Source organism: Coturnix japonica, chromosome 3 (assembly GCF_001577835.2).
Source record: "Coturnix japonica isolate 7356 chromosome 3, Coturnix japonica 2.1, whole genome shotgun sequence".
In the NCBI taxonomy this organism is placed as follows: Eukaryota; Metazoa; Chordata; class Aves; order Galliformes; family Phasianidae; genus Coturnix; species Coturnix japonica.
In genome coordinates, this window is record NC_029518.1 from 83,082,554 (window position 1) to 83,107,692 (window position 25,139).

General features: G+C 39.2%; 1 protein-coding gene across 16 annotated transcripts in view; it reads right to left on the reverse strand.

The window, feature by feature from the left end:
• Positions 1-763: 763 nt before the first annotated feature.
• DLGAP2 (DLG associated protein 2) overlaps positions 764-25,139 on the reverse strand; it is a 454,289-nt gene continuing 429,913 nt past the window's right edge. For 13 of the 16 annotated variants that reach the window (XM_015859329.1, XM_015859330.1, XM_015859324.2 and 10 more), the window contains 5 exons: positions 24,476-24,891; positions 15,878-15,969; positions 11,064-11,216; positions 10,193-10,210; positions 8,298-8,709 (listed from right to left, as the gene is read on the reverse strand). In XM_015859329.1, the coding sequence (XP_015714815.1) occupies positions 8,491-8,709; positions 10,193-10,210; positions 11,064-11,216; positions 15,878-15,969; positions 24,476-24,891 (898 nt within the window). In that variant the 3' untranslated portion in view covers positions 8,298-8,490. Of the gene's footprint in view, positions 8,710-10,192; positions 10,211-11,063; positions 11,217-15,877; positions 15,970-24,475; positions 24,892-25,139 lie in introns of all 16 variants that reach the window. The other 3 variants (XM_015859338.2, XM_032443247.1, XM_032443246.1) reach the window with 2 other exon arrangements.

Genomic DNA, 25,139 nt, shown 5'->3' on the forward strand with positions numbered 1-25,139 from the left:
TATTTTTCAAGTATATAATGCTGTAATTGTCCATAGCTAAGGATGCTAAGAGTTATCATAATATGTAAAATAAATGAGCAATAAAAATACGATAATTCAAGGAAGTAAGCACTTTGACATGGTATTTCCTGTGCCTCCTTTATTTAGACCCAGAGACTCCACACATTTTCACTTATTGCCTACCGTGGCATCAGTCATATAAAAAAGTATAGCCAAGGCAAAGTATTTGTCATATTTTCTGCTGAGGTGCTCAAGCCATGCCCCAAAGGTCCCTTGTCTGCCTCTGAGGGAGCCGAAAAGCATAAAGTGGACTAAAAGCTCCTTTGGCTGTTCAACAGCAAAACACATTCACAGACCCTCCAGGATTCATCTTTCCAAAGCAAAGTCTTCTAGTTACTTCTGCCTAAGAACAAATGCCTTTTAGACACAAAAGAGCCTATTATTCTTTATGTTAATGACACACAATGGTCTGATTGAAAACAAGCATGTGATATTCTCCACCTATAGTAATAATAAATATTAATCAAAACATGGCAATTCTGTTGCATTGCTGACTCCATCCTTTGCCAATTTTTTTCAGACTTTAAGCGCCTTCCTTCTAATTCAGGTGAAGCCCAATCAAAAATATCTTATTAAAAATGAATCTGCATATACTCAAAAATCTACATGACTGAAGTAATAACTTGGTGCAGTCTGCGGATTGTCTGACTGGAAATGGTATACTTTAACTAATGCAAAATTTTAAGCATAATAAAGAGTATACTCTATTTTTCTCAAAAAATTTAATTGCAGAATTATTTACAGGAGATGAACATAAAGAATACATAAATCAATTGAAAGAGGCAGCTTCATAAAAGAGCCATGGGGCAAAACAGTGAAGCACATTTTCTTACAATCAGCTGGAGGTGAGTAAAGAACCATGAAAAAGAATAACTCAATAATAAAACAATTCTCAAATATGTCTCCAAAATAACAAATAACATCCTGATAAAGAAGATATTACTGAGAAGCGAGAAATTATTGTAGCAATGAAACAACATACTGTACATTCAATTTAGGTATCCTGCATGCTACTAAATAGAATTTATCAAAAGAACCATAAAAGCATGAGAAAGAGAATTACATAAAATAGTTTAATTCTTGTGAAGTGTAGCTTTTTACAGATGGTGAATATTTGGCACTCAGTTCATCCTCGTTGATATGATTTCTTATGTATATATTTATTTATATTTATTTATATATACTTTTAATGATAACTAAACAGCTAGTTTCCTGGTTCTAACATTCCTTGAAATTCTATAGGAGGCATTTAATTTAGTCCTTAGGCCACACATTTGTTTATTTTGGCATGTCAATGGTGAATGAACGAATGAGATTTGACTCTGTGCAGAAAATCCTGCACACTCGTAGTGGCTTTTCTTCGGGAAAGAACAGTTCTAGAGCAGTGTAAGCCAGGCTTCTTGAAAGGGAAACCTTGTTAATTCAGTAAATTAACTTCTAGAGTGGTCTGAAGAATACATACTTGTGGAGCCCTTTTAAAATGAGCTGACCATACTCTTAAACCTCCAAAGGGTAAATCAAAGCATGATATGAACATGTGGATTCCACTGGTAATTATAAATAATGCTGATATTTCTTTGTGAAGCCTACAGTCAGAGACCTGGACCTATTGCCAAGCCCTCTGCTTCACTGTGACCAACATGAAGGGAAACACAACATCCTACAGAACAATGATGCAGTAGCCAACTCTCACAGTAAGTCCTTCCTACCTCTGCAGGTCTTGCCAAGCCGCATGTTGACCTGAATTACAGTGGACCCATCTGACATTTCCCTCCAATTTCACTGTATTAGATTTTTTGATGTTCTAGTGTAACCGAGATTAGAATGTAGGCCAAAGCTCTGCAATAATTCATCTCGCAAATAAACAACTTTAATAGTTTAGCTTTAATAATGGAGAACGCTGTGCTGAATGAGAGAAGAACAGGGAAAGGAGAAGTAAAATCCTCACTAACGGGCTGTGTTGGTGAATAATGGCCATACATTCAAACAAATTTCCCCCTCATTTAATGTCAGTGAAAATATTCATGTTTTCGTATTAGTATTTGTATTATATTTGTATTTTATATTAGAGACATAAAAAATCCTTTCCAGCAACACCAATTTAGAAAAGTAACAGTTTGGCCTTAATAGAAGAGAGAATTAAATTGCCAGCTGATGAAAACTGTTCTGGGTTTGCTCAGTTCAGGTACAAACTCAGCAGACACACCAATTAATGTTATCTATGATCTGAATTCATAAGCCCCGTTCTGTTTCATCAATGAATGGTAATGGTAGGAACATCCACGTGTGGAAAGGCAAAGCTGTGAACAAGCAATCTTTGACTGTGATCATCATTTATGAAATGCAATATACACTTAATAAGAAGGAATCTGGAATATGGTTTTAGATATAATGAATGTCACGGCCTCTTGCAGCTATTAGAATTTTATTTTGTTAAGGGGAGTTGAATCAACCTTAATATTCTGTCCAAATTCTCTTTTGGGCAAGTTTCCATTTCAATTTCAGTTTTATAGTTGCTGTCCTGAACAGCCTATTATGTAGTTAAACAGCTGCAGCATTACACCACAGAGGTAGCTGCATTACAAAGAAAAATTAAGCAATTTCTCTGTGTACAGAGGGCTGAATTCTTGCCAGGAGCCTGTGTATGCATATGAGTATGCCATAAAACAGCTGTTCCCAAAAGATGCTCCCTGAAGGTGAACATGGTGCAGATGGGCCATGGGATGTGGCACACTGGCAGTGCCGTAGCCAAGCTGCAAGGAGGAGACGCAGTCTGCAAGAATGTGATTATTGACCTTGGTTCGTATGTCCAAATATATGGGAATTGGAACACTGAAAAATTATACAATATGTATATATATACGTATATATCCTTCAGTTCTCTGCAGTGTGAAAGAGCTGCCTTTAATCTGCCCCTCCTCACAGTGCTAAGAGATGTCACCATTGCTCTGTTGCAGAAAGAACCCTTAGAGTTAGAGCTGAGCATTGCTTCAGATCAACTGCCTGAACCAAAGCATAGTCCTTATGCCTAATTCCTTTTTGTGCTCCATGTTATCCCTTGTGCTAGCTTGGCTAGAGGGAAGAAGGGGAGAGAATTGGGCACTTGGCAGTTGTGAAATACACAAAGGCTGCTTTTGCATCGCATGCCCCAGGTCCATCTCTCTGGACAAAAAAGGTGCTGGGGGGATGCATTTGTGAAGGAGAGGCTTACTAAGATTTCAGATCAAGGCCTCAGCTCCTGCACCTACATATAGATGGCACCCTCCCGGTAGAGCTCTTTCATCACCATGACCTCATGCCATCACAAATAGAAAAGGCAAAGATTGTTTCTGGAAACATAATTTGATTAAATACTGTCCCTGCCTACGAGATCAGCATTGCTCTCTCCTTTCCTCTGCTCTGCTCAGGCTTTCCTCCTGGTTCATTGAGTCTCCACTACCCATTTGGCACAGGTGTGGACCAGGAGAATCTCCTCTAGGTTCTAGGAGGGAGGTGTGGAAGGAAACTCCCTGGCAGTGTGGGGACAGGCAGGAGGGCCCTCATCCCCGCAGGTTTCCAGGCCAGCATCCAGCTGTGGGCAGGGGAACTGCCTGCTGGAGATCAGCCTGAAGTGTGCATGTCCTCTAATAAAGTGCTTGGAGATCCTTCTGGATGAAAGGCACTGTGTAAATGTAAGCATCAACCTGCTGGCCACCAGGAAGCACCTCTCTAGACACTGAAGGGTTTTCTGATACTCCTCACCTGGAATGTAACTCACCAGTGCTATCACTGCAAAGCAATTGCTCTGGGAACAGCAGTGGGAGTTACACTGCTTCACACCTCATTCCAACACTGCCTCATACAAAGGCTCCTGCTCCACAGCATATAACTGCTTTTCAGCACACACTCCTCGGCACCTGGAATAACCAGCCCAAACTCAGATCTTGTGTGACCATGCACGAACCATCCCCTGTTGGGTCAGCATCTGATGCGTCCCCAGCACTGGTGCCATAATGCCAGCGAGGACACCAAACCCACAGACTGGCCTGGGCAAGCTCCAGGGATTGGATGCGATGGCTGAGGCGAGTGGATATGGGGGGATGCACCCCATGGATTGCAGCAGGGCCTGGAGAGACCGCAGGTCACTTATGGCACATGAACACTTACTCAGGGAGAAAGCATTCTTCTTGCAAAACCACCAAATGACCCCAAATTCCCTTGCTTTATTCTAGATTCAGTGCCAAAGGAGTAGAAACTAGGTTATTAACTTACTGATACAGCAGGAAACATGGGCTTATTTTAAAACAAATAATTTCTATTATATGAAATGTACTGTATGGACAGGAAATCCACACAACTTCCTATGCACGCTTTAATTCCTTCCTGGTTATCTCAAGTCTAACATAATGACAAGGTATAAGCATGAATTAAAATGTAATTTTTTGGTATTAAACTATACAAGATGATTAGTCTTTGCACGCTGCCAAAGGCCATTCCAATCAGGTCAACAAGAAATAATGAAACACTCCATAATAGACTTCACCAATTTACAAAGAATTTAAAATCTAAAAAAAATATACAAAGCAAAAATAAGTATGGCAGATATCAACAGATTCACCAGTCAGGTTTTTCTTTATTTAAATCTTCACAATTCTGTTTATTATACTTGTGTTTTACAGGCAACGAAGAAACGAATGGAGACTTCCTATAATTTTAATCAGTGAAAATAAGTATTAGTCCTATTAGTGTTCAATTAAATGCTATTTTGCTATTTTCAGCTGTTCTGTGTACTCCATGAAGGACTCCTGAAAGTACCCCAGGAAGGACATGGAGCTCTTAGAGCAGGTCCATAGGAGGGCCACTAAGATGATCAGAGGGCTGGAGCACCTCTTCTATGAGGAAAGGTTGAGGGAACTGGGCTTGTTTAGTTTGGAGAAGAGAAGCCTCCAGGGAGACCTCATTGTGGCCTTCCAGTACTCAAAGGGAGCATATGAACAGGAGGGAGAATGGTTGTTTATGAGGGTGGACAGTGATAGGACAAGGGGGGAATGATTTCAAAATGAGTCAAAGAATATTTGGTTAGGTATCAGGAGGAAATTTTTCACTCAGAGGGTGGTGATGCACTGGAACTGGTTGCCCAAGGGGGCATTCAAGGCCAGGCTTGATGTGGCTCTGGGCAGCCTGGTCTGGTGGTTGGTGATCCTGCACATAGCAGGGCAGTTGAAACTAGGTGGTCACGGTGGTCCTTTTCAACCCAGGCCATTCTGTGTCCATTGGCAAAAAGCATTCTACTTTCTCCCTTTGTTTTTAGTTACGTTCCTCCTACACTGGTTTTGTAACTAAATCTTATTTTGATGCTGAGGAGTCAGATTATGGTTGATCTGTTAAGATCATGTTGAGGTACCATGTGCTGTGTTTCCCATGCTGGGGACTGAAGCAATTTGATTCATCTGCAACACAAGTATGATAAGCATAATGTTATTTTCCTAAATTAACCAGATGTACAGTATGTAGATATAACTGGCGTATCTGCCTGCAATGATAGAATGTTACCTGTACAAGAATTTAATATATTGCACTTTGAAATATAACAAGCACAGATAACATATTATCAAATCTTTCAGTAAGCATCAAATTTAATTTTGATTCCTTTTTTTTTTTTTTTTTCCCTATCTTCTTTTTTTTTAGAACAAAGGTGGAACAAAAAGAAATCACATGTATCCAAAACTTATATTGAACATTTTCTCATAATGGCTTGGGAAATATGGTAAAATACAGGGTTGGCATCATTTCTGCAGGCCTATTTTTGTCTGAGAACATCTAATACCATGGTAACATATAAAAATTTATCAAAATATGATTCTCAATTAAAAACTTATATGTACTACTCCAAGTCAGAATTATTAAGTCAACTGGAATCTAAATAAATCTATAATCTTTGTGGGTTGTGTTTTTCATCACCATTTGTCTCCAATAGGTCTAGTTACCAGCAGGGTCAGATTTAACTTGTCTTAACAGTATGAGCTGCTTCTGCAGGTGGTAGTTTTCAAGCAAATAAGTCATGTGTGAAGCATAAGGGAAATCAGAGAAAATGTATCAGCTGCCATATATGCATATAGCAGCTATATATGTACATATATATATTGGAGTGTGTGCCTATTTTAAATTTCCTTAATCTAGGAAAGGCTCTAGTTTTATGTGGATATTTCTAATTAGCAGCTCCACATTAAATAATACATTAGTTTTCAACACTAAAGATGCCAATGTCTGCACGTACATTTGTATTTAAAATAGTAGTACAAATACAGGAATTAGCATCGATATTGTACCCTACCCAGAATTCAGCTCTTTCCTTAATAGAAAATGCCTTGAAGACATGAAGGATGGGAAAGATAATGTTCTTATCTATAGAAGAATATTTCAGGGATTTTTTTCTTTTTTTTTTCTTTTTTTTTTTTTTTTCTTTTTCTTTTTCTCTTTTGAGGGATATACATTCGTCTTGGTTTTTGCTTCCAAACGTAGTTTAAGGCTATTTGGTAAAGTATATACCAGATATCAGGCTCAATTTACAGGTCTTTCTCCTCACAGAAACATCTCAAAACCTCATCTCTAAAGATTCCCATCTTGAAGCTAAACACGCTGTATCAGCTGTGCTCCAAAGACAGAACTCATGCTTTGTACTACACGCTGTAGGAAAAGAAAAGAAGGAAAAGGAAAATAAATAAATAGAACCAAAGCAAGACAGATTAGAAGCAATGTCAGATCTGCATAACCTACGATAGTTCACGTTTTCAGTCATCTGTCAGGCTGCAGGGTGTGTGGGACGCGGATTTAAAGTGCTCATCAGGTGAAGAACCAAAGTGCTAGAGTATAATTTAATAGCTGTTCCGCCTATGGCTAAATACATTAAATACATTGCATTCATTAAAGCAGGTAAACAGGAAATGTGGTGGATGCGGCTGTCTGTCTTGATGTGTTAACAATATTTTGACCTAAAGTAGTACAGAGGAGCTTTCAAACCTTGGAGTCGGAGTCTGCAGGTTACTAATCTTATTGCGTCTTCACCTGAAGACTTCTAAGTGCTGGGCAGCTCGGGTGGCTCTGGAAGGTAGGTGAAGTGGGATATTTCTATCTTAGTTTATTTTAAACCAAAGCCTCGGGGTTGTGATAGTCACTACTTCTCTAATAATAGCGAGAGGCTTGAAAATATATTATTTTCCTTATATTCCATGGCTGGAAATCAATTACCTCTTGAGTCGTGTTTTTTACATGTGAAGCAAGCAAGAAGCTTTTTTCTTGCTGTAACCGATACTGCATAGAAAAATAGTTCTAAAAAAAATACAACTGTAAACCACAGTTCACCTTTACCTTAACATAACCATTTAAACTTAGATTTACTCACCACTCACATTCATATTTCTTAAACTGTTTACAACATCACAATTGGCATTTTAAACAAGCAAGATTTTTTTTTTTGTTTTTTTTTTCCTCAAGGATACCCTGGAAACTCAATTGATCGAACATTCTGAGAGTTTGAAGTAGCGCAGCTCTTGAAATAAAGGAGAGGATCGTAAAAGAAACGTTAACACACAAAAGAACTGTTAAAAATGCGATGAGTGTTCCAAAGGAGTAAGTATAACTTTTTCTTTACACATCTTGCTACAGAAGATCTAACTTAAGGCTTCCGTTTTCCTTTCACCCATCACTCAAGTCCTCTTGCATTATAATTTTGCTTAGGTTTCAGAGTGTTGTTATACTGCTAACAGCAAACGTTTCTCAGTGGGCATTCCCAACATCACCAGACTTGTACGCTTCTTGGTTTCTGATGAACTTTGGAGTTTTAGTGGCTGGATATCCCTGTTCATCTCCAGAAACGTGACATGACATGAGAGGCCTAATATTATTCTGCGGTAACAAAGATGAGAAGAGTGGCAGAGCACATGGGTAAATATTTTAGCTGGGTTCTGGGAAAAGAAACTGGAGGTCAGAGAGATAAATGGGTTCTTTCCTTCCTGCTCTTTACATTTGTAGCACCTTCTACTTGGATTAGCTAATGCCTCTAGTGAATGGTGAGATGCACCCATTGATAGTTTGTTATTCTTATCCCTAATTATCACACATTTTATAAAAATATAAATAACAAAAAAGTAAGCTGGGTTCCATCTCAAGAGGTGTTTCTTGTTGTCCTCTGAGAATATACTGGATAAGTCAGGTCTCAACAAGCCCTATCCATTGTAGCTGATTGTAAGTCAGACAATAAATACAAAAGAAGTCGTTCTTGCGGTGAGCTCAGCAAATTCTGAGGAAATCAAAAGCATTCCACTGTGCTTATGGCACAAAGAACACAACAGCAAGGGCATATTTATGGAGAGAATGAGACAAAAATTACCAGGTAAGTGACAAACTGTACAAGCATTTTGTCTAAAAAAGGTACTCTGCAGCATTCTGTCTTTAAAGCCGGGTTTGAGCCTCTGGGATGTATATCTCGATGCTGTCTGCACTCTCTGTGGCTGAGTTCTGCCGGACAGAGGCCGCGCGCTTGGCAGCCATCAGCCGCCTTCTGGCTTCTTGTCGCTGCCTGTCGGGTAGGTCCAGAGATTTTTCTCTTGTGATGGGGAATTTTCCTTTTGGGGGCTTCTTTGGTACAGGAGGAGGAACCTTTCTTTCTTCCTGAAATAGGGTATTAAAATTGAAGGTAAATGGTGTGCGGAAGATACCCTCAGCAAAACATGCAAATTGAAGACATACAGTGCCAAATACTCATTACATACATCAAGCATGCTTGGTTTCTGCTCTAAAATCAGCTGATTAATGGATTGCATGATTGGCTATCCATTCCAGAAACACTGACAAAAACCTGTTATTTATTTCAGCATGAATTCTGTAGTCCTGTGCCTTAAAAAAGTCTTCACTTCCTTTCACTGTCCTTGCAGATATGCTGCACATGCAGTCTACATACCTCACTTTCACATGAATTTGCTCAGTTTTATCTGACACAATATTACACTCATTATAAACAGAAACACACACTGGCTCTCCGATAAGAATTCAGCGCATCTGTGTGGTCTGATCAAGTGAAAAGACTGTCTAAGATTAGCAGGACAGAATTTTTAATTAAATTAATCATACTGAGTTTAGCCTCAGCTGGATATGAAATAGCAGCTGTGTATACATATCTATTAGTTTAGTCTCCTCTATGAATTGCTAAATGGAAATATGCAAATACCAGCCAGAGAGAGAACATAAGCTAAATGTTCTCCTTGCCAGCCTGGACTGTTTTAAAGAAAATTATATTGAAGAATTGGCAAATTATAAAGCACGAGTCAATAGAAGTGCTACCAAAGTAGCTGTCAGTGACTTATATGGGTTTTATATCAAGAACTATTTTGAGATATGAAATTGATATTGTACTTCATTTATAGATTGTGGAATATAATATAAGGGCCTTAAAAACATATTGTAGAATCACAGAATCATATAATAGTTTAGGTTGGAAGGGACCTCTGGAAGCAATTGAGTATAACATTCCTTCAAAAGCCACTTGAAATTAGATCCAAGGTTGAAGTTATAACAGGTTTTTCAACATCATGTTAAATATTGGCCAAATATCTCCTCAGATGGAGAGTGCACAATTTCATATGTATGGTGTGGTTATTATGATAGATCTTTCTGCCGGATCACTTCTTATAGTAATTGTAATAGTCCAAAGTATGGGCTGTTCCTTACGGAGAACACAGTTAATTTGAGGCACAGCAGGATTCAAGTAAATATAAAAAAAGTGAACTGACAGACCTATGATTTGCAGAATCATCTTTTTTTTTTTTCTTCTTTTTTTTCTAAATTCTGAAAATTCTGAATTTACTACCAAAATGCATCAGCCAAGACTACAGTTAAATTTATTGACTTCAGCATTCTCAACTCAGCAAAACAGTGAAGCAGCCTAAGATGCTATCCTCCATGATAGACAGCTCTCCCTGTCTTTATTTTCTCTTTTTCCTGTTTTTAGACAGGGATTTAAGGGCTCCATTCCTGCTGTCCCATCTTATTATTTTTTCACTTTTACTTATTTTCTTCTTAGGAACATCACTGTTGCTGTCACTATAATAATGTCTTACTTCCAGTTGTCACTAGTAAGCAAGAGTTGCAAACTCACCATCCACCAACCAGTTGGCTGAAAATTAAAATCCAAGAGGAGCATGAAGAAATGAAAGAGTTGTCAAAATGCCTCCTAATTCCTCCCGAACCAAGCAAGTATTCACCTGAGGCCAACAGTACTGACTCAAACCAAATGCTGCCGTCATCTGACTGATAAAATAATCAGCAAGGGTTGTGGGATAATTCAGGTGTGGGAGTGAACTCTGGGAAGGGGAAAGGCAGTTTGGGAATCAAATGCTTGTAGGAATTGTGCCATCTACTTTGGAAGCCTAGTGGCCAAGGGTACCTCCCAGGCAGCGGTGCTGCAACGGAGAAGTGTAGGCAGTCTGCCAAAAGTACTCTTTCCCCCCCCCAAAATTTACATAGGCCAATCTTTAGCATGACCAACACAATGTTTTGTCACTTATGCCCGCATCAATCATTTATGTGAGCAGGACAGACCACTGTAGCTCAGGTTTGAGCTGGCCTAAAAGGAACAACATGCTGCAGTGTACCTTGATTGAATTCTTGGGCTACTGTTCTCAGCCTGAATTAGTCAGAACATGTTTCAGTTCTAGGTTTGTTTTTTTTTTCTAATATGAAGCCAGATAAATTCAAAAGAAGTTTTATGTAACAGGGGGGACAAGATTTTGCAAAATCTGTTTTGTTTGTAACATAATTCAATTCAACATTGATAAAAGGAAAAAAGAAGAACAAACCAACCACAATTTTCTGTGTGATGGAGGTTTCCATGTACAATTTGGGCCATGACAATTAGATGTTTTCCATCTTTGGGTTAGAAACCTACCACGCTTCCCTACTGAATTTATAACATGGAAACTGCAGTACTATAAATGGGAAGGAAATGGTATTGCCCATGGTCTGCTTACCTTCCTTTCAGGTGATTCTATTATTTTCCATTCATTGAGTTTCAACTGGTGCAGTTCATCAAACTTCATGCTGACATCTTCAATTGAGAGCTGCAATAAGTCCCAGAAACCTGCCAGGTCCTGGGAAGTTGGTCTTGGCATGGCACTCGGGTCCTGTCAAGCACGAAGGAGAAAACATGAATAGAGCAGGAGGCTTCAAACAAAGTGATTTGAAGTAGGAAGGGAACCACCCCAGATCATTTTGCTACAGTGAAGCTCAGGGCAGAGGATACACATGCTCTGCAGCTGGGAGCTCTGAAAGTAATACCTCATATGTATTTCCATGGAAACTACAACAGTTAAAAAAACACAGTAATACTATTAGACAGAGCAAATTCTCACCTACAAAACAGTATTTTTCAATATAGCCACCACTTTCACCAATGATGAACAAGAGCCTGCATACTGCACACTCGTAACAATCTGCACCAGTGGAAGTTATCCACTGTCCACTGCTGAACTGCACCACCCACTACTTCACTGTGCTCACATGTACTGTTTGGTCTTCATAAATGTTCGAAAAGCATCGATGAATGTCAATGGGTGCAATCCTTTCTGCATGGGGAAATCCAGTAACACACCTTTGCTATCTATGCACTTCCACCAGACACCATGTTGTCGGACTTCCCCCCTGCTGCCATCTGTCAAGTGACAACAAAATGTAATGGAATATTGGTGGAACGGATGCTGCTGACATCACATGCCAATATAACAAATAAGTAGGAATTACATTTGGAACAGCCCTTGTAGTAAAGAAGATCTACACAACAGAACTGGGAGTAACGTAGTTGAAATCAACTCAAAGATGCTCATGATCTCCCCCCTTCCCAGGCCAAAGCTGTAATGAACAGTTTAATGAGTAACAAATAAACAGTGGTGTTACCCATTAAGCAAGGCTCTGTGCCACATGTACTCAGAATCTAAAGGATTCTAGGTAGTGAGCACAGCCTCACATAGTCACCTAAAACCTGGGAAAGAGATAAATCAGCATTTAATTTCCACTCCTTCATTGATTTGCATGTTCCTAGGGGTCTTACAGTAGGGACTGCTACTTAAATGTGGATTTCCTTACTGTGGGAGCTGAGTGGATGGAGTTGAGCTGAACAGACCCTGGGAACTCAGTTACTCCTCACACACATTTCTCTCCTGACCCTTCCTCATTTTCATAGCCCTCCTTTGGATGCTCTCTAATAGTTTTATGTTCTTCTTCTATTGCAGTGTGCAGACCTGCACTCAGTGCTCAAGGTTAGGCTATGCACTGCAGAGCAGAGGGCAACAACCCCTCATCAAACTGTAGTGCTGGGTCTGGGGCACCCCAGGGTACAGTTGACCCTCTGGGGCTGCCAGGGCACACTGCTGGCTCAGATTCAACTTGCTGTCATCCAGAATCCCCAGATCCCTTTCTATGGGGCTGCTCTTCAGCCTCTCATCCCCCAGTCTGTACATATAGCCAGGCTTGCCCCATCCCAGGTGCAGAATCTGGCACTTAATATTGTAAAGCTTGAAGCAGCTGGTGATTGTCCATCCCTTCAGTTTGTCAAGATTGTCAAGATCTCTCTTTCTCTCAACAAGGCCCCTCTACCCTTAAGGGAATCATCAGTTCCTGACAATTTAGTATTGTCTGCAAACATAATGTAACTTCAAGTCCTGTATCCAAGTCATTGATGAAAACATTATAGAGAACTGGCCCTAAAATGGGGCTATGCAGAAATCTTTGCTAGAAGAAAGTTTCTGTTTCATGGGGAATTTGAGGACTAGAAGTTACTACTCAGGTTATAACAGATTTCTGGAAAACATGATACAACTCTATATTAATATTCACTGAAAATGATTATACCGATCCCTATTTACTTCAAAAGCACTAACAACATGTGTCAATGATGTTAATTACTCTAGAGAGGTCAATATTACAGGCTTCAAGAACTGACTCCCAGCGTGAAATGTCAACAACTTATATTCCATTGCAATCTGTTCTCTCCATTCTGGTCTCCTCAGTCTCTCTCCCCAGTTTCCTCTGAACAGCCAGAAAGTGATGCCACTCGTGGAAATGCCATTGACTTCTGAATTGAGGGTAATTGCTCTTCTGTACCTTTGTGCTCCACTCATCCCTGCTACAGAAGAGCACAGCTTCCAGCGCGGCTGGAAGAGGAGCATGCAGTGCATTGTATGGACACAAGAGGGCTGCCTCCTGCTGCTATAGCTTACAGATCCGCAGCTCATGGATGAGTGCTAGTAAAAATGATTGCTGCTACTGTTAACTGAGTTTTGAGAAGATTGGCTTAAAGCTGCTCTCTTTTATTTTTTTTTATTTTTTTATTTTTATTTATTTATTTTTTGTTTTTTTTTTCAGCTGTGGCTTCTTTGTTTTCATTGTGTTTGGAACCCAGCTTTGCAGTTCTCTTTCAAAAGGAAGCCTGAAGCAAACAAAAAATACCCAGCCGATGCTGGCATTGCTCTGGTTTTGACTGCAACCATGACATATTTAGCGATGATCTCAAGAGCTGAGCAGAACGTCTGCTGACTGGAGTATGAAGGAGGACACTTCAAAGAAGAAGGAGGGTATTATAAAAGATAATGTGAATAATTCACCAGGAAGCAGTCATTAATCAGGGATGCCTTTTTTTTTTTGAGTAGTTAGTGAGAACCATATACTGTAAGAGACAGTGAGCTCAGTTCTTATAAAATAATTTCATTGAAGCTGTTGGTTTCATGAATGAGACATCTCAACCAACGGCATCATCAAATGTGATCCAGAAACTGTTAAGATTCTATAGAAAAATCCATAAGCCAAGGAGAAATTTCATTTTGAGTGAGTGCGTTCCTCTTCCTAAAACCTTGCTGCATTTTTGAATTGGCAAAAGTAGCTGCTGCTGTTCTCTGTCCTACATTTATGGTTATCGTTGTTGGATACTGTTAGAGAAACCAATGTGTTGGAGCCTTGTAAGTGCCAGATGTACTCCAGTAGCTGCTATTTGTCAGCATTCCCATGGAGGACCAAGATGTTGCTGCCAAAGAAAATGGAATGCCTGCTGTAGACGTGGGCTAAGTGACTATTTAAGAACAAACACCACTACTAAGCATAAGAAGAAAAGCTTAAAACATAAATGACCTAAAAGTTCAGTTCTGCACTTGTTCCTTTCTGCAAAGTCCATTGGTGATTCAATGAAGCTGAAGAATATTCATGCTGAAATCTCCAGAACTGAATAAAACTGCTGGAATGGAGTTCAAAGGTTTATTATCCATATCAGAAAGAGAGAAACAAAATCTTGCCTATTTATTTATTTATTTATTTATTTATTTATTTATTTATTTATTTATAATTCTGTCTGCAAATCTATATTTTTCTCCTATTGCTTTTGCAGTAATGACATGCTATAGCGCTTCCAAACAGCCAACAGCTGCACAGAGCAGGAGCTGCTCTTGTTATTACAGCAATGCTCTCAAGCACAATTCCTGGACCCACTTGAGGAAAAAGTGAAGTGAAGGAGAGGTTGAGCTCTCCACATCTTATTTTGCACAGCTGAATCAATCAGGTAATGGACGGCAGCCTGAGATTTACAGTATGAAACGTTAAGATTTTGATGAAGATTTCCTTCTTCCGCTATCAAACAAATGAACAAGCAGTAGCACACGTGATACATTTGATATTACAAACTTGGTCATCTCCTGCTTGCCTGACTTTGCATATTTCCTCTGTCACTCTGTAAGAGCTATTAAAATTCTTGTTTTGACAGACTCTTTGAAGTGGATAATTGGATTCTTTCCTAATGAGGACCATATATCTTATCCTTTTCTATCAGAAGATAGGACACGCTTGGCATGACTTTCTCAGTGCTTGATTACCATTTCAGGAATTCTAGATATGTAATGTTATGACTGGAAAGCAGCACGTAGGTCTCTGCAGAATGACTTTTGCCTTAAAAACCTGTGCAGTAAATACTAGCAAATAAGGAAACGTGTCTAATCAGACAAATAGCTTACATCTGCTGTAGTGTACACAGCAAAATTCAGAGCTTTTAATGCATGAGGTAGGGACAGTCAAAAGTTACACTTGATTTTCAAGTGAGCCAGAGATTGTAGGTGTTCTACCATTAGACTTAGCTAGAAGCATTATGTTCTTCTACTGCTTAGTATCATCTTGCCACGACGTTTATATCACTGATGGCTGCTGTCATATTAACGAAGATAACATTTCGAATCAAATTAGTGTCTAATGAACTTCCAGAACAATAGCAGTAACTCCTACATGTAATATACTGCATCTGTTCCTTTTGCCCTAGGACATCTTATATATAATTGGCAATGCAAATTATGAAACCCAGTTTTATGAACACTATGTATGTTCTCATTTCCAAGATCAGTCCCATTTTCAGGTAGGCAGAGAGCTGCATCATGTCTCCTACTATTGTCTGCTTACTGTAATTTAGAAAATACCTCTTTTCTTACCAGAAATACAGTTACTATTTTAGGGTATTACAAAAATAAGCCATAATATTATGTCTAAGAAAACTTGCATTTGTTCCCTTCTCTCTTTTATTTTTTACTTTTATTTTTATTTTTTTTCTCTTTAGTAAGGACAGCAAAAAAAGAAAAGACAAAACCCAGATAGTCTAAAATTGCTGGAACTACATTCACTTTGCTAAAAACACTGTGCTTAGAGGTTATCTTAAACACTACCCTGTGGGAACACTACATTTTTTGTCATTGTTGCTGTTGAATTATAAACAATGAGTTCTATAGTTTACAGTTAAATTCTGTGCAATATGGCGACTTACCAGATTTTGCTGACAGAGCCAATAGAACTGCTGGAATTTCTGAGACATGAGGAGCTGAGCACTTCCAACAGCACTTCGGATCTTGCCTAGGACTAAGAATACGGAGAGGTTATTACCAATAGATGTTTAATAGCAAATGGAAATGCCATCTCAAAGAATATGTAGCTGAAATTACAGCTTAGTTTGTAATGGAAGTAAATATTTTGCTGCTTCCGATTATACACAAAATATTTTTTAAGAGATAGAGATACAGGGAAGCTCCATGGCATCTTACCTTTTATAAACAGAAAATGATACAACACTAACATAAAACTACCAAGACTGTGTTTGTTTAAGAAAGTAGAGAAGAAAAATCAAAGGAACACAGACAGCTTCCTAATGTAGGCACGTGGACATCATAAGGTTTTGAGCATTATCACTCTGATTTTCAGCTATTTATTTATTAAAAAATTCATTAATTCTGACCTGACGAAGCACTTAACTGCAAGTAATACAATAGGACTATTGATGCTGAGCCTAGCAAGTTAACACCAAACTTAACAGTCCTATCAGCTTTTCTAGATTTATCTTTTATGTACCACTGGGCACAATTAACAAAAGTAATGTTACAGACTTGATCCAGGAACATCACTTATTTTGTTCCTTCAATATTGTCATTTTATTTTTCAGGTATGATTAATGAATTAATATAGAAATTTTCCTTAAATAATAATACTTAATAATGTAAATGGTTCTACCATAAGGATGAGATCTTTAGAGGAATCATGTCTCTAAGACATTCTGTGGTAGCAGGCATTACAAGCTGCAGGTTGCGTACCCTGGGAAATACATGAAGACTGAAGCATGGGAGCTTCAGACAAGAGGTGGACACAAGCACGTGCTCTAGGACTTTGTTAAACTGTTGAAACCCTCATGGTTTGTTGGACTTTCCCTGCTGCCAGTGTACTGGCCATTTACAGTGTACAGAAGCACTGAGATTTTACTTGACTTTGCTTCCAAGAATCAGCTGTCTAAATAAAAATTTCTCTATGCACTAAGAAAGAGTCAGCTCATCGGCTTGCTCATGTTAGGGACTTATTTTTAGATTAGACGGATCTCTTCCTAAAGATGCCTATTTCTACTGACTGGAATGCCTCAGGGGACTGGTTTATCCTGAGAATACCAGCTCCCCTTGGACTCCCACAATTTTATGGGATAAATACCATACTTCAGTTGGTAGCAGTATGCTTTCCTCACCAAATTGCACTTCCTTCTCTATGCTTCAAAAGCAACATCTTTAAAAAGCATGATAAACTGAGGTCTCAGTGGAAGATTAAGATTTTCATAAAATGTCCAGATCTTTATATAATATTTAGGGGAAAGGTAGAGAAAGGTAGGTATAGCCGTGACCTAGTAAATGCTCATACATCTTTTACATCTTTTAGCACAGAATGATAGAATCATAGAATGGCCTGGGTTGAAAAGGATCACACTGATCATCTCTTGCTATGTACAGTATCATCAGCCAGCAGAACCACATCCAGCCTGGCCTTGAATGCCTGCAGGGATGGGGCATCCACAACCTCCTTGGGCAACCTGTTCCAGTGCGTCACCACCCTCTGTGTGAAAATCTTCCTCCTGAAGCCTAACTTAGACCTCCTCTGTCTCAGTTTAAAACAATTTTGTGGAACCAACTTGATAACTAAAATGAGAACCTGAGCCTAGGGTTGAATGAAACTACAATAGCACAGCAGGACTGAACTGCAACATCTAGTATAGAAACTGTTCAATGCTTGCTGAGAGAATCTGAAAGTTTAAGGCTCAGTTTCTCTAAATGCATACATATTTCATAACTTTAAAAGCATAGATAAATTTGTAGAGCTGTGGCTCTTAAACTCTATTTTGCTTTCTGTTAGACAAACAGTTTACAGCTGTGCCACAATACTAAACTAAACAGTAATATGCATAATTCATCCGTCCCTTGTGCTACCCATTTCTGAAGGGGTTAAGTGTTTCAAGGCTGCATGAGGAATGCACTGAGGCTTTATTTATGTTTGGTTGGCCAAATGAAATAAAAAATTTTAATTGGTTTGGGGTTTTTGATCACCAAACCCCTCACTTTCCTCTATGGAGTCACTGGCTTAGGAAAAGCAATATTCTGGGTGTTTAAAACCTAAGCAACCACACAGAAATCTGAAGAAGAACTATTTCATTTGTTCTGAAACAAACTGCTTTCATTGTATGTCAGAACTTTGAACAAAGGTAAAGATGTGTCACCCAGGCTAGTATCTTCCTTGTCCCTGGAAGCTCTGTAATGCAGGATGTAGGACAAACTATCAGGGTGGGGGTCAGGATCCTTTCTTTCCTGAGGTGAGGAATTTTGTCATAGCAGTTCCCTAGCACTGCCTTGCTGAACACTCCACACTATTCAACTGCCCACAGAACAATTCTGTAGGCTGAGAGTTGTAGTGCTTATCTCACAGGGAATACATCTCAGTTTTAGCTTCCTCCATTGAATTTGCAGCTCACAGCTCAAGTACAAAGTGTGACAAAAAAGGCATTGGTTTTGGCCCTACCACAGAAACTTACCCAGAGAGACTGTGGGTGCCCCGTCCCTGGAAGTGTTCAAGGCCAGGTTGGATGGGGCCCCAGGCAGCCTGGTCTAATATTAAATGTGGAGGCTGGTGGCCCTGCAGCTTGATGATTCTTGGGGTCCCTTCCAACCCAAGCCATTTTATGATTCTGAGGACTCATAGGAAGCAATCTTGGTCTGTGTGATGCCCGTCTCTCCAAAAGCACAGAGGTTCCCCACCATGCTTTAGGAGAGGACTGCCAGAGCTACGAGTTTAACTAACTTGCAGAACCAGGGCCCTGCTGCCAGGAATAAGGTTTGCTATGAAGGCGCCTACAGCGCTGGTGAGCAGCCTTTCAACAAGGTTCTAATAGCAGTGAATACACATGTATTACAGGCCTGCCATTTACTAAAGATCTAACTCTATTTCCATTTCAATAAGTAAATCAGACTTAATAAAACATAGAAGTTAGAATCTCTCATATTCATGCTACTCTGCTTTGCTGTAATTAAATTAAAGTATTAAAACACTTCAATTCATAATCTTTAGCACAATATTAATAGACAGCCAAAGCCTTGTCATTAATTTCATGCATTGGGGAATTATTCTGATGAGTGCAGATTGATTATCTCCATGAAAGAATGATGAATGTTACAGGCTGGAGAGACTGAGATGTTTGGTGATGCTTAGAAGATTCTGCTTGTAAATAAATGATGATAAAATCAATCACTAATCATAAATATACATAATTTCAATATAATTCATATACCACCCCACCATTAAGACACTGGTATATTTACTTCAAATTCAGGAAAAACTAACATAACCTTAATTCTGCTCCCTGATGCATATGAAACATTCTGGTTTTGTTGTGTGGTCCTGTATGTATGGCTTTTATTCCAAAGACATACAAAATCCTGACTGTGGCTGCAGGAAATACAAACAAAGGTATTTATACTCTCGATAAAGATTGTGGGAGTTCCCTGTAAACAGCATGGATGATTCACACAATGGCATATTGTTTCCACCAATATGCACATAACAGGAAGTGTTACAAATATTATTTTTTATACACTTCAAGAGCTTAAAACTGAATACTGTTTCACATCACAAATGCAGGTGGAGAAAAGTTAGACCTATGCTGATGAAACCAAGATCACAGTGTGATGCTATAACTCTATTTTTTGATAGGTTAAAAGCTTTGTTCACTTGTGCAAGCAATGGGGAAACTACTGACAATCAATCTGCTCCTGGCATTCATTAGTGTTATTTAAATGATGTAATTAGTTTTACATTTTCATGTCATTTCATTGCTTTTATTTATTTATTTATTTTTTTCCTATGCTTGTGTGTGTCCCATACACAATCTGAGGAAATATGTCTGGAAATGTATTTGAAATGTCATTTAGGTCATCACCATCATTCAAAGCAGAACATGAAAGACAGAATGTTTGTTCAATCTGTAAATCTATATTTGTCTAAACCTAAATCTAAATCTGTCCTAAACATATGTCTTTTTCTCTATCAACATAACAGATAGGCTATGTTTAGAGTGAGACGACATTTTAGGACAGCACAGCTATCAATCAGCATTGTTACAGAGAGGAGGAAGGGCAATGGGATCCCCGTGAACCGTGAGACTGTGCATGTTCACTTTTTAACCAAAATGGAGTTCAGACTGGGGAAAACTGGAGCATAATATACATGCTAGGAGGAATTCTTGGATTCCTCACTATGGGACTCTCCTTTATTGTCTTTAACTACCATTTCAGGGAAATCAAGACATTCTGTAGTCATTTCCAACACTCCAGATGTCAATTTCAGTAGTTCCTGAAGGGTAGATAACCTATATTTGGTCAAACACCTAAAAAAGCTTTTTGAATGATTAACTGAAGAATCACAGAATCACAGAATTGCCTGGGTTGGAAGGGACCTCAGGGATCATGAAGCTCCAACCCCCCTGCCTGACAGGGCCACCGAACTTCCACATTTACTAGATCAGGTTGCCCAGGGAAGAATGCACTAAAGTAAATTGGTTATGAGATCTCTTTTCTCCAAAATATGGGAGATACAACTCCACTGTGTCACTAAAGCCCTTGCAGAACTTTGGAAATATTGGCTGGAAGATTAGAAAGGAAAAATCCAGCACACCTGGAATGAAGGGTTAAGGGGAGAGAAAAGAGGTATTTTGAGCTCTCCCTAATGCCTGATACACCAGAGATCTCTTTACTTCAGTAGGGCATGGCTGTGTCAGCAAAGCTCCTAACAGTGATGCAGAAAATGTTAGAAAAAGACTCTGCTGTCACAATTAACACCAGGCTTAAAGGCTCTGTTCTAACAAAGGAAAAATTTTTACACTGTGTTATCTTAGGATTTTGACATGGGAATAAAATCTGGGGGGTGCTCCACTGCTCCATTTGACACAGTACTGTAATATTCCAGTAGACAAATATTTGGCATTTGGGAGCCTGGGATGCCCTTCGCTTCCCTGTGCCACATCACATCTGACCCCATGTTCCCCCTGTGTGCTCATGGGCTCTCTGCCTTCCTGTGCAAAGTCCTCTGTTCCTACCACACAGCTCAGAAAAGCTGGGCTCAGGCTGCACAGTCCTGGCCCTCTGCGTCTTCAACAGCTCTGTGATAACTGGGAGTGTTTTTCTTGTCATCACCTACACACCAGCAGAAGCCAAATACAATTTTCAGGGTGTAAAACTGCAACTCCAGTCAGGACCCCAGAGAAACACATATTTTTGCTGGAAGGCACCCTGCCGGTGCAAATGATCACATGCTCACCCTGGGAACACTTCCAGCCATGTATATATTATATGTCTATATGTATTCTCATAAAGGCTGAGAACACAAATAACTGCTCACACAGACAATAAATGAACTTCACGGAAACTCTGAAATATGATTCATGGCAACTGACCAACCAAAAAAAAAAAAAAATAATGGCTGCAAAAAGAAAGCTTGAGAGGTTGGATTATTTTTTGTTGCAGTGATTATCTTCTCCCTTTCCTAGACCTGATGAGTGAAGATCTTAGAACAACATTATGGGAGAAAAGCTACAGTGAAAGAAAAAAAAATCAATAGAGCAATCAGACAGCTTTCTGTGATCTCAGGGCTATTGTGCTAACACAGAAAATGAAATTGTTTTCTAAAATACAGTTCGATCTTAACTCTTCCCTTGATTAAAACAAAATTGAAGCAGTAGCATAAAGACAGCCTTCTCATAGGAGACGCAAGGCCACCTTTCTTCTTCAGGTACAATTAGTATACCCTAGCCAACAAAAAGAACAATTCAGCATTAACAGCGAGAGTTTGAATGTTCAAACTTTGCTGTCAAGTGTTATGGGAATAGTAGCTGCTGCTGGAAGATGGAAAAACATATTTAGTTGCTTCTGGCTCCTGCTTCTGCGAGCATTTTCTTCAGAGAACTGTGAAATGCTTAAATATGTCAAGATACATTTCATGCTGGGATATCATTAAACTTTAGTTCTTGTAGATACATACCTCTCAACTTCCATAGCTCAAACTGGATATACAAACTGTGTCAGAGGCTCAACAGGAAAACGGTTATTCATGCAAAACCTTTAAAATGCTGTGAAGCTCATTCCCTCGGTGAAAATAATTCTTTGATAATTTCCATTTAGTTTATGTTAGTTAGATGAAATGAAGGGATACTGTTCCAAAGAACTGGAAATGATTTGAGTAAGATCTCTTGAAATGAGTACATCTGATGGAAAAGCAGGAGTCTGTCACATTTGACATCTGGCCAAAGATAAGCATCTGGCCTCACTTATATTGTACAGACCTCTTCTGTAGTAATTTCTTTAACTTATAAGGGAGGTCAGAGTGTTCCCCCAAACATGGATAATTAACTTGTCTTGGTTAGTTTAAAATGGGATTTGCAAGATTCCATTTCAATATCTCCATATCAAGGAATGGCCCTTTCTTTTTCTCTTACAGAGTCACTCTGCATGTAAGGAAACATAAAATCCTAATACTCTGTTTTGTTTTCTCTGAAATTACTCTTGGTTAAAAGGATAGCTGCAAATATTAATAAAAAATTACTGAGGCTCAATTTGTCTTCGTGTCCTTTGTGTCCTTCTGAACCATTTCCTGAAAACAAAAAAGATCTTCCTAACTGTTGCAAGGTATTTTAGGGTGTTTGCAGAGTGCAAGAGCATTGATAGTTTCATGTGGTGTAAGGGAGTGTGGGTCTGGACCTGGGAATTGGTACTCAGCTAAAATCAGCTCCTCCAGCTTTTCCTGACATAATACACAGACAGCTCCCAGCCTCCGTCTGTATGAGAAAGAAATACTGACATGAGAGTATTTCCACTACTTGCTTCATGTGATTGCAGATTTGACTGTGGCTGTGCACAATGAAGAGCTTGAAAGAAAGAAGGTAGCAAAAATCCAGCCTTACCTGAAAGCAGCTGGCTGGCCTCCTAGGGAAAGAGATAGGTTAACTGTGATTCTCCCCTTTGCTCCCTAATAATCTTACTTTTCCAGAGGAAATTAAAGTCTTGCTCTTCAAACTTCTGCTTCCATTAACCAGCACTGATGTTCCCAACACTGAAAGCTAGTGCTTTGGGACAGTAACTGATGGCAGAGCATTTAGCAGTGCAAAGATTTAGGTGGTAGAAAAATAAGATGTATATGGTAAAACTAAGCATTAAAAAATAACTGCAATGAAAGTAGTTTTGGAAACCCTAACACATGCTAAGCAAAGCAAAATATTTTATTGTTAGTACTTAAACAGTACCTAAGAGGGTATTAAAGTCTTCACGTTATCAACGCAAAGCGAAAATTCTCAGCTCATGCAATAGTGAAAATAATGACAAAAACCTAAACTCAAGAAAACACTGGAGGCTTAAAGAAGAAAACAGCCATATGATCTCTGCCACACTGAAAGCTAAATTGTTACACAGCACACTTGCACAAAAATCAGTGCAGAAATATGACTGCAAATGAAAACGATGACATAAAAATGCAGGTGTTCTCTCCTCTTAAAAGGTCAGTGAAAGAAATAGCAACTGGCCTTTTAGTGACCATGCAGGTCTGGCCCAAGACTTGAGGGCAGATCACAGGCAAGAGCTCACCAAGGGGGAAAAAAGACAATCAGGAAAGTATGTTCAGAGATTATGTGTGAGATTTGTGAGTGTAGGAAAAGATGCTGGTACAAAAATTGTATGTGAACTAATTTGTGATTTGAGAAAAGCTGAGCTGGGACAATAATTCAGATTGGCAGGGATTGAAATATTTATAAAACTAAGACTGGAGAACAAGGATAATTGACCTCAGAGGGAATCATGGGGAGCTGGCTACTGAGTGCTAGGACCACTTTGATATATTACCATCATTAGTGCTGGCTTGGATCTTGTTCCAAAATAGTCTACATTATTTTTCATTTTTCCCCATCACTTCTTTCAAGGTGTCCACAAGAAATGAGAGAATAATAATGATTCTTGACAAAATTATAATAAGAAAATGCTATTGAACTATCTGAGATTGTAGAAGTGCTTTAACTATAGCTCTTGCCTCCCTCTCTCTCTTCTTCTAACTGTCCCTTTATGATTTGTTCTGCTAAGGTGCCCATAAAAGAATTAAAATGTATTTAAAATGGTTTCAAAAGAAGAGGCAGATTTTTAGGATTCAGGAAAATGGAACAATAACAACAACAACAAAAGGTTAACACAAGAGAAACTTCAGTGTTCTGGCAAAGGTTTGAGCACTGGAAACACAGAAGTTAGTGGTAAGAATGAGCCAGAGCCGGAGCTATGGAAGGAGACCTTGTCCCACTTGAGCCATATCAGGCTTTGATCCTGTACTTGATGCAGCTGGCTCCTCATCTACAACCCTGAAGGCCCATTCTGTCAAAGGCCAGTTTGCAAAATCAGCAGTAAGGGTGTCTACATCTAATGGTTCTATAGAATGTTTTGGTACTGCAAAAAGAGCAAGGAAAAACCACACATCATCAGCCTGCTAGGAAGCAGGTATTAGCAAACATCAGTAAGAAGATCTAGCAAAATGTTCTTACTTTCCTCAGAAAGATCATTTTCTTCTGCCTCTCTTTCCATTTCCTTACACCATCCCTCCATTCTCTTTGTTTCAGTATGTAGCAACTTCATAAACCAAGAACCATCCCGTCGACAAGGAGACATCCGACCAGTCTCTACTGTTTCGATGGCTGGCTCCAGCCAGGGCTCTGGTGGTGGAAGGTTTGAGGTGTCAACTGGGGTCCTGTAATCTTCTCTGTAACTGAACAGTCCCTGTGTCCGTACAGTTCTCACTGCGCTATATTGCGTGGGGGTGCTGGGCTCTGAGTGCTGCTGGAAGGATGAGCCAAACTGAAGTCCCTTGTCCTCCATGGTGATGTGTCCTGGGAAGCCCTCCAGCTCCAGGTCAGCCTGGACAGCTGCTGTCACACTGTTTGAGCGCTTAAATCGTCCATGTCTTGATGAAGAGGGAAGAAAGAAAAGAGGTCAAATAATACAAACGAATATATGGTGATACAGGGGTGCAGAATAATGCCTCAGAGAATGGGACCTACTTCTATCCTTCTATCCTATGCTAAATATTATTTTCTTTGTGTGCATCTCACTAAAATAAGACAAAGGTTAACAACAAAGAGGAAAAACAAAATGCATTGTGCCATCATTGATCTCAGCAAAGATACAAAAGAAAATCATTCAAATTATCTC